At 38.0% G+C, this 14767-nt stretch overlaps 1 protein-coding gene across 1 annotated transcript in view; it reads left to right on the top strand.

Annotated features, from left to right (window-relative positions):
* Nucleotides 1-14767, top strand: part of CDYL2 (chromodomain protein, Y-like 2) — a 54908-nt gene that overhangs the window by 21820 nt on the left and 18321 nt on the right. The window contains 1 exon segment of the mRNA XM_009586545.1: nucleotides 8077-8671. Coding sequence (XP_009584840.1) covers nucleotides 8077-8671 — 595 coding nt within the window.

Raw genomic sequence — 14767 nt, forward strand, 5'->3', positions numbered from 1 at the left:
TAACAAATTCCAGGCAGTTTTACTGAAGGAACTGTGATACGTTCACATAAACACCGGTTTGCTTAGAAGTCTCTTCAAGTCTTGCTCCTGTTCCTATAAACTGCTTTTAAAGTAAAAGTAAAAAACCTCATGGTTTAAATCCCAGGGATTCCTACTTTGCTTTTACTTGCGTCTAAGTAAATTGGGAATAACTCTGCTGACTTCTAGTACTGTAAAGAAAGTATAGGCAGAGTCAGGTCCTTACTAGGTTGTGCTGAGCTCTTCTTTTCTGATAAACACACACATTTCCCTTACACATACTCTCAGATGGTATAAAACTGGAGAATCCCATCGAATTCCGCAGAGAAACATTTGAGGAAGTAGTCCACAGTATTAGAAAGCTGAGAGCCATCCACGTGTCCAAACCAGCCAACTTTTTGTAGAGCTTGGCGAAATATTTTGTCTCTTTGAATTTAGATTTCTCATTCATGTTCTAGTCATCTGTGCTTGTCACAGAAATAGACTGTACAAGAACAGTTCTGCTTAAAGCAAACTTCATCCCTGTCTCAATTCTCTTAGATTAGCAGTGTACACTGTGTTTTTAAATCTCACTTATGACAGTAAATAGGAACAGCATTTATTTTTTCCTTTGTTGATCTACAAACCAGGAAAATGTCTGTTGTTTCTAAATTTAAAGTGTGCACTACAATGTACAAAACAAATTTAGCGGTACAGTAAAAATTAGTAGCTGTACTTTACTACTGAAATAAAAGTAAGCATTTATCATCAGATTCTAGATAGAATTCTAACAGATGCGTTCTGAAATAAATTGTGCTAGCAAGCTTTTAGAGGGTGTGTTCAGAACTGACTCAACTTTTTAACATAAAGGACATTAAGAATTTGGTATGCCCTGCTTCTTGCTTTCTTTAAGAAATATGAACACTGAAATCCAATAATGAAGTGATGAATTGTGCAAAAGAAAAACGGGGATTTGATGAATGAAATGCATCATTATGCTTTAAAATAAATAGAAACCCCCACGTTTTTTGGATTTCCACATACATTGTATGTGTTGATTAATGTTTGTAAGTGAAAGGGATTTAAACCTTTATGGAGGAACAGACCTAAAGAGGTCTTCCCCACATTGCAGAACAGTTCTTTTGATGACACAGGTGCGCACTTGGACTGCAAAGGAAAAAATCCTGCTTTTCCTCCGTATAAAGAACATTGTCAAGATTACCTGAACCTACTACTAAAGAACATCTTTATTTTTTAGTGCACTTTTCTTGCACCTTTGAAAGATGTCTTGCTTTCCAAATGAAAACCTAAAATATTTTTTACAAAATTACTACATTTAAGAAGGACCAGCTGTTTGCTGTGCAACCTACAAACAATAAGCCCGGGCAGAAATATGTTCTGTATCATGAACATATCCGATATGAAAGGGTTTATGTGATGTAATTGCCTACAATGACAGGGACTACACATGTTGAGCAAGAAGTCCTGTCTTGATCCCTGTGTCATCTGTCAATTTTCCTTTTCCAGTCCAGACCAGTATCGGTCTATACAAAATTGCCCTTCTTCCAGTGCAAGATTCTTGTGTATATTATTATTCCTGTTTGCTCCAAAAACCACAATGATCGTGGCACTTCTACCACAGATATTGTTTACACACATTAACTTAAATATCCTAATAAAAGAAAGTGATTTAGATTACATCCTTAAATTTATAGTAGGAGAGGGAAATGGCTTTAACAGACTGGTAGCTTTGAGCACTGTAAGTTCTGACCAGGAGAAGGCTGCAGTAAACAGAACGAGAGAAGGCAAGGGCACAAAAATGGGTTCTGTTAGTAAGGTCGGCAGCGGGGACAGAAGCGGGGAAACACAGCCCTTGTGTGGAACTGGAGATGTGGCAGTTTTCAAAAGAGCCAGAAATGAACAACTGAGAGACCAGACCAGAATTTCGGTTTCAGTGAGACTGAATTTCAGAGAAAGGTGGGACTTCCAAGAAAAATGGCGTAAGGTCACTAGAGATATGAGTCTACATGGAAGCTGTGGTTGGCTGTTTTTCTGCAGGCTATCAGCCAGGGCTTCATTTGATCTAAACTGGTAATAAAGGCAAGCTCCTTCTGCCAGAAGACCCCTTACACAAAGAAGAAATGACATTGTTTGCATAAGCATGGAGTGAGGCTTATCTTTCAGTTTCTTTAAAATACCTAGATGCCAGGGAAGGTAACAGAGTATACTTAACGCAGGCAAAATGCTGGGTCCAGAAAAGTCTTAACCACTTTTAGCAGTAATTTCTAATTGCCACATCACTACTGTAAAATACAACTAAGTTGTAGTGCGCTTCTGGTTTTCTGCATAAACCTGGACCATCGAATCACATAGCGGGAAGCCTGGGAGCAGCAGGAGTTTTTACAGCATTTATTTGGTCTGTTGTAAGTCTTCATATGTATGTGTCGGAGGACGTGTACCTAACACCATGGTTTGCAACCATGTGTAATAGGAGGCTGATAAGCTTTTTCCAGTGGAAATGCAGAACTTTCAGGATTTCCCTATCAAGTTTAACACCTCTTCTGATTCTGAGATGATTGTAAAAAATTAGAAATCCATATGCTTGAAAAGAGAAAAAGGGAAGAGAATAAAAAGCAGTGTCCTGTTGACAGTAACAGGGTGTTCACTGAACTTCCTGGGAAGATGTCATTTGATGTTTTGCCTGTGGATAATTCAGATCAGGGACGTCTTCCCTTTCATTTTTATGACTAGCCCTTTTGCCTTCATTTTGACCTTCCAGGTAACTACACACATTTACTACTGGGGGGTTTCATAGCTGGCACATTGATTGCATCTACTCTGTTTTAAACTGTGGGTCAGATTCTGAAGAGAGACCCATCATCCATTCCACTATTACTTTTCTAACGTGAATACTGACTGCTTCAGAAGATATGGTGCCATATTTTTCATACATCTGGAACAAATGCTTCAATTACCAGATTTTGAGAAATTAAATACAAATACAAGAGAAACACAAATAAGTTACAACTGCAAGCAAGCAAGAGATTTACAACTAATGAAATACATTATTTCTTAAAGCGAAGGTAACAAAAAGGAGGAAGTTAGGGCAATAATGAATTTTCAAAAGACAAACATGTTGAATCAGATGGCCTTTATCTCTCTCAGAAATCTTACTGCCTTTCTTTCCTTGGCATTTTCTTCAAATACCCTTCCAACACCCTGAGGCACAACATGGGACAAAGACCTCCAATGAAAAAAACACATAAAACAGTACAAGTCCTGTAACACAAGTTTTTCTAGTGTATGTCATGCAATCGGTCTGCTGCTCTGTACAGTTCACTAATGGAGACCATCTGAGCATCACAGATTGCAGTTTAAATTGTTTACAATATGCATGGCAAGAAGAGGAGATGACATGTACCTGTTTTGGAAATCACTAACTAGATACACAATCTTCCAAATCTTTCTGGCAGTTTGCTGATCTCCTGGAAGGTGTTTTCTTGGAACATAAGGATTTTTATTTATTTTCTGTGGAACGCCTGTGAACTGTGAGATGAGTCTACTGTGTGCTCTGATTTTAGTTACATAGAAATAATTCAGTAGGAATTACCCTTTTATAACTTAGCCTAGATGTTTTTTTTGATAAGTGGACAATAACACTGCACTGTTAAATGAGTGATTTTGACCCTGAATCTTCTGTGAAGGAAGATGTGTGTGTGTTGTACTCTGCATATATAAACGCTTGATCACCAGATCATTACACTAAGTTTATGAAGCTCTACATATTTGTACTATAATTGATTAGGGTTTTTTTTATTTCACATTAAGTTTAGAATACAAAATTTTTTTAAAAGTCTTTTATTTACGACTTTCATCCTAGTTTGTGCAGCTGTGTATAGAGCTAGGTTTAAGGCTAGTTGGAAGCTGAAGAGTGTGTTGCAAATGCATTTGCACAGATGCCATGGTCTCATTCTATTTGTTGTCTTTATATGTTATATAGTAACATATCAGCACCTCAATTCATCCAGAATTAGCCAGGAGGGGCAGGGAGAGAGCGAATCTAGGCCAGTAATGGTATAGGTCAATTCTAGCACTCTCTTAACTGTGATACCCCCGCAAACTTTGTTTGCAGTCATTTCACTTTTATTAAATTTAACTACTTAGTTTTCCAAACCAAATATATGGAATTCAAGGATTTGGCAAACTGTAACTACCAAGGTCACTTTTGGGAAGATGTTACTCAGTTCTCATTAAAGAAGTACTGAGGGGGAAAATGGAAAATCAGACATTGAAGCCATTGATATTTTCTGCATCTTCTTAGAATTGTGTATTGCTTATTCTAGGGAAGGAATGAAAGTATTATTTCTATTAATCACTAGCTGTCACAGAATTATTTCTCATTAAGAAAACTCATATGAATTTGTGTAACCTTAAGTAAAGGTGGAAAGATTATTACTTTATATACTACCTGTTAAAACAAATATACATCATTAAAAAAACAAAATGGTGACGTTTATTATTACTGTGGACTGTGGATAGAAGGAAAAAGGGACAGAGAGTACCAGGTGTGGGTGAAAACCTGATATTTATGCCTACACTGAAGCACTTCACTGTATGCAGTGAAGGAACACAGTGGCACTCCGAAGGGGATAAATATCAGTGAAGAACTTAAAGCCCCAAGAAAGAAAAGGGACCATGTTGAGAGGTCAAGTATGTTCGACTCTACCCTCAAATGCATTCAGTAATGAACAATGAGGCAGTAATGAGGACAAGGCAAATATCTACTCAGACTTTTTATGCATCATTAGTCAAGCCAGTGGGTATGATGGCTGAACCAAAAAACTCAAGGAAAACAACTAATTTTGGATCAACGCACATTTTTTTCATTTTCACCCCAGCAAAACAATAAACTGGGAAGGGGGTTGACCAGAAACAAAACATTTTGTCTTCAGTTTATTTAGTCCCTCTTTATTTTAGTTTTGTTAGTTAAATTGGAAGTGAAACATTGATAGTTTTGTTCTGAAAATGTTGTAATGAAATGCTTAGTCTTTCCCAAATATATTTGCTTTCTGAATGTTTCTTCTGAAACCATTTACTAAATTTGACCCAATTTCATAAATACTTTTATTCTCCCTTCATGATGTGTTGAACTGGTTAATCACATTCTCCATTGCCAGTATTTTGTTTCCCAGGAACAAAGACCACTCATGTTTTCTCCTTTTATCCTCTTAATTGAAATGCATAATGCTGCATCACCAAAATACTTGAGTGTTTCCCATATTAAAAAATGCTCTCCAAGAAACCGCTTCCCTTCACTTTTCCTTCTTATAGTAGAGCAACAATGTGAAAATGAGAAATCGGTGTAGTTAAATTTAAAGATACGTGCATAAGTGAAAGGAGGTGAGATTGAAGAGATGCTTTTTGTATGCGATTCTGAAAATGGCAAGGTATTTGTCCATCCTTTCTGAGGTTCTTCCTTCAACAAGCAAGTTGGGAAATGCAACTGGTGTAATTCCTCAAAAGAAAGGCAGAAGTTACTCCGAGGTAGCATCAACCTGACACAGAGTTTTTGTTCCAAGTCCAAGCTCCTGAATTAAAAAGGGAAGGGAATGCATGTATTGTTTAGCTAGTACAGACAGAATAGCTCTAAACCAAATTCTCTGCAGTAATGATAGCTGTGGTCTACTGAGTTAAGCAGTAATTTAATTTTTTCCCCAGGACATATATATGTATGTTTTGCTCCTTGGTATAGTGAGCTGCAGTAATTAAAGTAACAAATCCACAGACAACCCACGGGCCACTATGGAGTTCCACAGTTTGATGTACAGTCTTTCTAGCTAGTCCCAGATAGGAGGATGAGAAATATTTTAAAGCCAGGGATAATTTGGACAGCTGCTCTCTATAAAGTCAACAAGATCATAAGTCGTCTATTAGTTTGACAGCTGAAAGCCACACATCCCAAATGAGGTCAAAAAAAAATGCCAGTTCATTTTTTTTTGTGAGGACTTTTCCTCTTTTCAGACAAATGATCTCAAACTTGCCTAGACTGAGTTTCAGTTAATTGCTTTGCCACACTGAGCAATCCTGAAGGGGACTGTGCTAAATTCAGAGTAAAGATGATGCCTTGCTTTGCTTCTGTGGTGGTTCTATGTAGATATCTGATAAGACAGAGCACAGGAATGAGCTGTTTGGGATGCTGCAGTTGAGTACCCTGGAGATGGAGGAAAGCTGTCCACTATGACTCAGACACAGATATCTTAGCACAGTTCCCATGTAAATAAATTAAGATAGAATTATAATGTTTAGTTGCTAATTACATTTAGACTCCTTTGGGGAACCCACCATGATTTCTATGAATGTATAGTTCCAGCCAGTGAACAGACAGAATTAATCCATTGGTTTGCTCTAACAGGGGACCTAAAAAGAACAATTACTTACACTGCTGTGATTGCCCTTCGGTCAAGGTTAAATTCTCCATACAGATTCCACTTTTGTTCTTCACATGAGATGATTTTTCTTTGAAGAGCAATGAAAACTATTACATTAGCTAGCCATTTATTTATTTTTCAAAATTAAAAATAGTGCTTTCGGTTAACAATAATGATTCTTTTTTTCATTAGTGGCATCTTTGTCCCTCAGAAGTCACATTTTAAAAAAAATTTAAAAATTAAAGAATCAGAAAATAGAACTTGGGAGAGACTTCAAAAGGTTTTCTCATCATAACCCGATTTTCCAGCAGTGACTTTTCATGGCAGACGTTTGTCTAAAAAAACCTGTTTGTTCTAAAAACCCTCCATACCTTCCCAATGTTACCTATTCTAATGCTTAATTCTTACTACTGTTACAACATTTTTCCTAATGACTTTATCTAAATTTCAGTTGGTGCAATTTAAACCCATGACTTGCTGTCCACTGCTTGTGCTTGGGTTTTTATACGCACTCTCCCTCTAGTTGAGATCTTGCCAGTGCTGAGATAGCACAAAGATTTCTTCAGTTGTACAGCCCATTTTCCACAACAGCATGATACTGTTAATTCACATTCAGCTTGCAGTGCCAATATAGTCCCTTATCCCTTGGTGCAGAAATGTTCCTTAAACTGACATTCTCTAGCATAGGTTCATGAAATTCATTACTTCTACGTAAGAATCCTGCCTTTATGCCTTTCATTTGCTTTTTTTTTTTAAATTGGTGTGCTCACAGATTTTGTGTACTCAAATACTGCATTCATAAAAAATACAAATTTTTATAAGTTGGAAGTAGCAAAGTGTATGTACCTACTGCAAATATATTTTTGGTGTAAAATATTGTAATTTATTATAATCAGTTCTCTGTTCAAGATAGTTTCAAGACAAGAAGTATGGGGATTTTCATAGGGACATAATGCATGTGTGGATTCAGGAGAATGATCAGTAACTGACAATATAGCAAAATATGCTTTATTTAGCTCTTTCAAACAAGAGGTAGCTGAGGAATGTAACAATAATAGTCTCATTTTACAACCAGATTTTCAAAGAAATCATGCTTTCATTAATGATATTCAGGCTCTCTCTTGTTTCTTCACGTTGTGGCTATTGCAGGTTCCCAGATCAGGTTTGATCAGGTGTTCATGTCTCTTCTTAATGTTTTCAGAAGGGGAAATGGCCTTCTTGTCAAAATACCTCTGGGGCTACTGCATTCCTCTCCTGTATTGCCAGGTCTGTTCATGGGAATTCTTTGTGAAACAGAAACATGTAACACTGATTCCTAAATGTTATGTCAAGCGGTTTATACACACACCAAGTAGGTTCTCATCAGCAGTCAGCATGGTCTATATAAATGGGAATATAGTGTTGGACTGCATCTATGAAAATAGGGTAAATTTAAATCTGTAAAATAGGTTGCTATATTTTGGCTAGCCTGGGTGGCTTTGCATGTCAGAGTCAGTTCATGTTTTAGGCACTACATTTTAGGAGAATCTCATGAATACTAAGGTGCCTTTACAATGTCAAGGAGGCCTTCCTAGCTGTAAATGAAGAACATCATTTTCATGACCAAACTATTTTTCTTTCTAATATGATACTTTTTTGGGTTTTCTTCTAGGTGGAGAGGATTGTAGACAAAAGGAAGAACAAGAAGGGCAAATGGGAATATCTCATCAGGTGGAAAGGCTATGGAAGCAATGAAGACACCTGGGAACCTGAACATCATCTACTACATTGTGAGGAATTTATTGATGAGTTCAATGGACTACACGTTACTAGAGAAAAGCGATCGAGACATGGGAAACAGACCAGCGCTCCAAAATTTTTACGGGAAAGCCGAGGGTCATCTGTTGAGAAAATATCACATAGACCTTCTGAATCTGGGAAGTCTAAAGGGTCAACACACAAAAGGAAGAGAATTAATCCATCTCTTCAAAAACAGAAAAGAGGATACGCAGCAAAGCCAGCATCTGCTAATGACAGGGCTGCTAAAACTGTGACTTACCGAACTACTCCCAGCGGTTTACAGATCATGCCACTGAAAAAGCCACATAATGGTCTGCAGAATGGAGATGGCAGTCATGAAAAAGATTCTAGACATTTTGGGAATGGTTCACAAGAGCAAAATATGGATTTAAATGATCATGAAGGAGAACAAAATTTGCCCAGCGTGTTGGAAGTTAGTAATGATTCACCTGTTGTGAATGGAATTGGTATGTGATTTAAATTACAGTCTTTTGAGGCGGGGGACGGGGGGTAATTGCAGCAACTGCAAACAGAGAGTCCACTTGTGGAAAAATCGTTGTCATGCTACACAAGTGATATGGTGAGAAGCACATAAACAGGTTTCACGCTCTTTCCCCATATATCATACCATTTTTTTATCAGTTGGCTTCTCTCCTTCCGTTTCCCACGGAGTGACATGAAGCAGTGTGGGCTTTGTTACATGCCTTTGCAGTGTAAAGTCCTTGTGGGGAAATGATGACAAGGCACGGAGTAGGAATGACAACGGAGGTATGTATAATACTGCAAGTTTGGTTTTGTGTATCGCCAAGTAACAAATCACTTCTCAGTTCTGTGTGCACAGACCTCTCCTATGTGTGCACAGGTCTAGAAAGATCAGGATTATTTTAGAAACAGAATTAATACCACTTTTGCTAAAGTATCATGGTAAGTATGGCTGAATAACATTCAAGTTCCTCAGTATTAATGCTCGTCATATTCAATACTCAGAACTGCCAGGTCCTTGTCTCTGACAGTGACTGGATACATCAGAAGTCAAAAGACATACTTTACGGGAAGGTACAAACAGCCTCGAGGTGAATGAGAAGAAATAGGAGAAATTTCTTTCTAATCCTCAGTTACTGAGTGGCTTAGTTCTCAAAGAATAAAGGTTTATGTTGTCTATAAATACTATGCAGTTTAATGCAACTGAGTAGCTTCTCAGTATCTATATTTGTCCAATCTTTTATTTTTTTTTAATCCTACCAAACTTAAAGCCTTGATGGTGCTTTGTGGCAGTAATTTCCAGGAGCTAACAATGAGATGCACATTTTATTTGATCAGGTTTTTGGGTTTGGGGGTTTGTTTGGGTTTTTTTTTACCTTTACTTTCATTGAATAAGCTCTTGCCCTTATAGAAAGGATAAAGAGGAAGACGTCCTATCGATCTATAGGCAGCCCCAGCCTTTTTAGCCTTCCTACCACGTGGAAGTCTTCCCAGATTTCTGGTAGTTTTCGGTATCCTCTTGTGCCTTTGGTGTGTGGGGGTTTTTTTCGTACCTTTTAAAAACAGCAGGAGCTGTTCCAAATGATTTCCTACTGCTTACTGATATAGTGGCGATACAACCTTTTGAGAATTATTTTTTCTGCTGTTACACACTGTGTAAAGGTTTTCATTGAGTGATACAAAGTTGTTCTTAGGTTTTTTTTCCTTGCTGGTTACAGTTAATTTAGAACACAGCTATATGTATGATTCTTTTCATTATGCATTTAATCTGCTTTACTGTTGCCAATTCACCCTTTTCTTATGACTCAGTGAAGCTCTTCAAATTCTTTCCTAGTTTTTATTCTACTTATTTTGTATTCCCTTCAAATTTTCCTCTTATCATTCTCTTCCCAGTTCATTAATACATACATTAAATAAACTAATCCTTCTGCAGGTCCTTGGGGCAGTCAACTACTAATCATTTGACATGATGAAAAGTAACCATTTGTTCCAATTATTTATTTTTATTAGCCACTTTTCGTAGCCCATGATAGCACTCATTTCCTTAACAGCTTCTCGTGAATTGCCCTGCCAAAAACTTTTCAGAAGTCAACATAAATTGTATCACCCCGCTTTCCATTTTCCACCCTACTAGCAACCTAGCAAATGCTACTTGATTTGGGATGTGGAACTGTCCTTGCCTAGTTTTACTGGTTACATCCTGTAACTGCTGGGATCTTTCAATCCAGGCATCAAATATCTTGTTACAGACTCCCAAACCAGCAAAATGTGTGGTCAGCTTTAAATGCATAAGTAGCCCAGATGATGTCAATGACACTTAAAATTGAGAGTGCAGGCTTTTGTATTTTGATGTGTTTGAGCTCGTCTAAGACTGTTTAAAAAGTTACGTTTTTCTTTAAAAAGACTTGCATATCTAATTACAGATGCATATAAAGTTATTTTTCTTTGCTTTCTTAGTATTTCTAATGAAGTTCTTTTAATCATTTGTTTTATGTTATTCATTGGGGAAGTTCTGATACAAAATGCAACTTTAAAATGCATTAATTCCCAAGTTTTAGAGTCTTTTTTTTTTAATGAAGAACTAAAGGGCCACAAAAAACTGGAAGGTCAAATGAGCCTTTCATTGATCCCCACAAGAGCTAATGAATGGCATCCACCAGCCCCTGTTTGAATAATCCCTGTGAGAGAGCTCTATTTCAGTAGAAAGCTGCTTTGCTTAAGCAGCCAGGTGTTCTGCCATGTACAGAGGGCTCCTGGCCTAACATATGCAGCTCCTTTAAAACATTTCTTTATGATGGTTTTTGCATTCTCCAAATCCATCACTTCTATAATTTGCTCTCCTTTCTCCCTTGCATTCTGACCTCCCTGTAGGCAAAAGCGAGAGATCTTTAAATCTCTACCTGGTTCTCGTCTGAAAAACCCATACTCAGCAGCACTCCCAAGGTCAGAAATCCCTCCAGTCTTGCTTTGTGATACCCAGCACATGCATAGCAGAGAAAACTACAAAGAGGAGAGATGAGACTACCAAAGTAAGAGCAGACAGAAACTGGTGAAGAAGGGTCAAAATAAAAATACTAGCTTTTTTTCTAATTTGCCCTACAAGCTTGAGAGAAGTCACATTTCCTGATACAGGATTTTGCATCATTTGAAATGTCAGATTGAAGAAACTTGCACTACTCTTCAACAAGTCCAACAATTTACTGAACTCCCTCAATACTGACACTGACAGAGAAGCAGCACAGCAGATGCCATTGTGATTCTGCCATGTGTCCTGTTAGTATCACAAACTCATTCTAAACAGGATAGACGTCCACTAAAACTGGTCTGAAATTTTACAAATTACAAATGAAGAAAGTTTCAGAGAAAAATGCCAATTTGTTGAATAACAGAAGTTTTGTTCCAAACATCTTGGGTTTCAAAACTTTCTCCAAATCTGAGCCAAGGTCCCAAGGCTTTGTCCCTTGAGACTGGGAGCAATGTGGCAGTCTGCTTGGCAGCACTCCCACATGTAGTTTTGAGGCAGCCAGCTATGCCAGAGGTTTCAGGCAGTCTGCCACAGAGTCTGGAAGTTGAAAGCCCGGCATGCCCCATCAACGCTTGCAGGGCTCCCAGGCACTATGTGTAGAACAAAGAGGGAGCATGGAGGACCTGGATTTGGCTCCCAGAAGCTGTGGTTCCCGGGCAGCCCCGTGCAGAATCTGATGAAGCAGGCATTTGTGTCAGTTTTGAGATTGCCTATATGAAGCCCAAATGAATGTCAAACTCATTTCACAGCTAAGTGTAAGAGTGCACAGAAAACGTATATAGAAATTTTAAGTTGGTCTTGAGATAAAGCCTAGATTTGTAAAACTGAAAAATTCCCCACAATTTGAAAACCCAGCTGTAGGCCCAGCTCTGCTACCAGTGTTGGCCTATAGTTGAAGGCTCCAAAAGCCATCAACTTGAACCAGTATTCTGTCATATTATAATAATGTTTAACTACCAGTGTATTGAAACAAGCAATATAATTAGTAATTTATAAACTATAACTAATCAAAAAATATCTATTTTGTTTGTCAGTGGTATGCCAGTTCTGTTGAAGGAAATAATAGCTATTTGAAAGCTGGTTTTTGGTGGCCCCTTGAATGGACTTCCACCAGTCTGTGTTTGGTTTTGTGAATACATCCACTTGGATACAAGTGTTTCCTGCTCAACCTATAGATAAAACTCACCAGTAAGCTATTTACCCCAGAAAGATGACTGTATATCTACAGATGTATGCACAAAATCATATATGCACCCTAGTGGAGGCCTGGAACCTTGCTGAAGTTGGGACAGACTTTTCTTACCAAAACCTCTCTTCTACCTTCTACACATCCTGTCATACGGAGAGTAGAGTTGTCTTTACTGACAGTTATTTAAGGGTCTGCAAATTGGAAAATATTGAAAAACTCTGCAGGAGAACATCCACTGATGCTCCCAGGAGCTAACAATACCGTTCTTTTTGATTATATTTATTGTATTCTGTTACCACATTTCTGATTCTCTCCAGATATTGTAATTGAGAGTGATTGTTTTGTCAAGTTTCTTGACAGAATCAAAAACCATCCCCTTTTAATTTTCAAAATTTCTACATCACTCTATTTCTGTACCATCTGCTGAAGGATTTTTGCTTGTCATGTATCACTAACCACTGTTTTTCTCCATTACAAAAATCTTTGTAGTCTCATGGTGCCCGTAATTTAAATACTCTCTATAAACTTAGTCACTGCTTCCTCTTGTTTTTTTAGCTTGTTCTGTTTTATTTATTCTGGAGCAATACTGGCAGTAAAAGACAACCAAATACGCTTGCTTTCTCAATTTGGATAAAAACTCATTGCTTTTAGATATCTTACAGATGCTCCCTTAGCTGGAGAAGTTTGAAATTATTAGTAAATTATCAACAGAACACTGCTTTTAAGTATGTACAGTATTAACCATTACCCACAAGAAAGACAGAAAGGAGACAGAGAAAAGCTATTGGGAAGACTGAGGAATGCCAAGCTGTTTACCAGGCAGAGTAAGGGAGCATGGTTTATTTCACCTAGAAAAATTAAAGCCCTAGCTCCATGATCCTTTTCATTCAGCATAAACACATGCTGCTTACAAAAGGAACAGTCCAGCCCTCCATCCCATAATATCCTGATCGTTACTCCCATCTATTTCCCTGCACTAGTTTTAGTACTCTTGAGCCTACAAGGTGGATCTGTTTGAAAATTAACCACAGTTTTGCAGGGTTTCCAGCCAGAACAGTTCATCAGGTCACTTCACAGTATGCTACCTACCTGCATGCTAGTACCAGCACAAGGATCACCACTAGGGTGGTGGTACAGAGACTGCTCCATTAAACTGACTGTGATGAAACACTAAGAAAAGATATATCTGAAAATAACAGTAGCTTGAGGTGTCCTCTTCTAGTGAGTAGAAGCAGTGGAAGGAGATGGGGAGATCTGAGTCCTCTAAAGCACTGAGTGATCTGGGGCTCATTGCGATCTTTTCTCTCTTTCCTCTCCTACCCTTTGTCTGCCTCATCTTTTTAGACTATTAATTTCTAATGTGTTTTCTGCAGTGCCTAGTATAATGGAGCCCCGGTCTCAGGCTCAATCTGGAGTCTTCGGGCACTTTCTAGTACCAACAGTAGCAGCAGTAACATCGTTACCTGTTGTCCCCTTTGACTGTAGTGAGTACTAGAGAAGATACAGGAACAGACAACTAAAATGAAGAGGATTACAAGAATAAAAGAGGCTTCAGTTAGGAGAGGAGGAGGCTGAGGGTGAATATGATCAAAGTTTACAAAATCAAAGCCTCAGATAAAGTAAATGCAGAACTGTTATTCACCAAATCCCTCAATAGCAGAACTAGGGACCACTCACTGAAACTGGTAGAACACCAGATAAAAGCAAAGATGAAAGAAAATTATTCTCTGTGTAGTGGCTACACACCTTCTCAAACTCATACCACAGGAGGCTGTGGAGACAGACAGCATCAACAGGCTCAGAAGAGGATTAGAGAAACCCATGAAAAAGTCCACGAGCAAATACTGAAGGAAACAGGAAGGGTGAATCCTCTCATATTGCTATACAACACTTAGGGATGATACTAGGGGAGAGGACTGCAGAAAGTGGCCAAGCTTGCATTTTCTCCTTAAATAGCATCCTTTACTGCCATTCTTGGAGAAGGATTACTAGATGCACCAGTGGTCTGCGAATATCTGAAGTTCCCTTAAAAAATATTGAAACTTCTTCTAAACATCAGTGTGTTTTTAGGTATTCCACAAGTTCTACTGCTGATTAAAACCAACGTAATAATTAGATTAAACTCCCACTAAAGGAAGGAATATTTTCTCCTCTTCTGTTTTCTTTTTGTACCTAGACTGAGCATCAACTACTCATTACTAAGCCAGTAGACCACATTTAGAGGTACCCAAAGCTTCCTTAGTTAATTTGTGACATTCTTAATTTGTTTCACGTGCAGTATAGATTGCTTTGAGAATGCTTCTTTTTTCCTGTCACAGTCACTGTCAATGTCACAGTCATTTTTCATCGTGACATATTAAAGTACTG

The sequence above is a fragment of the Fulmarus glacialis genome, unplaced genomic scaffold (assembly GCF_000690835.1).
Source record: "Fulmarus glacialis isolate BGI_N327 unplaced genomic scaffold, ASM69083v1 scaffold15101, whole genome shotgun sequence".
NCBI classification, from domain to species: Eukaryota; Metazoa; Chordata; class Aves; order Procellariiformes; family Procellariidae; genus Fulmarus; species Fulmarus glacialis.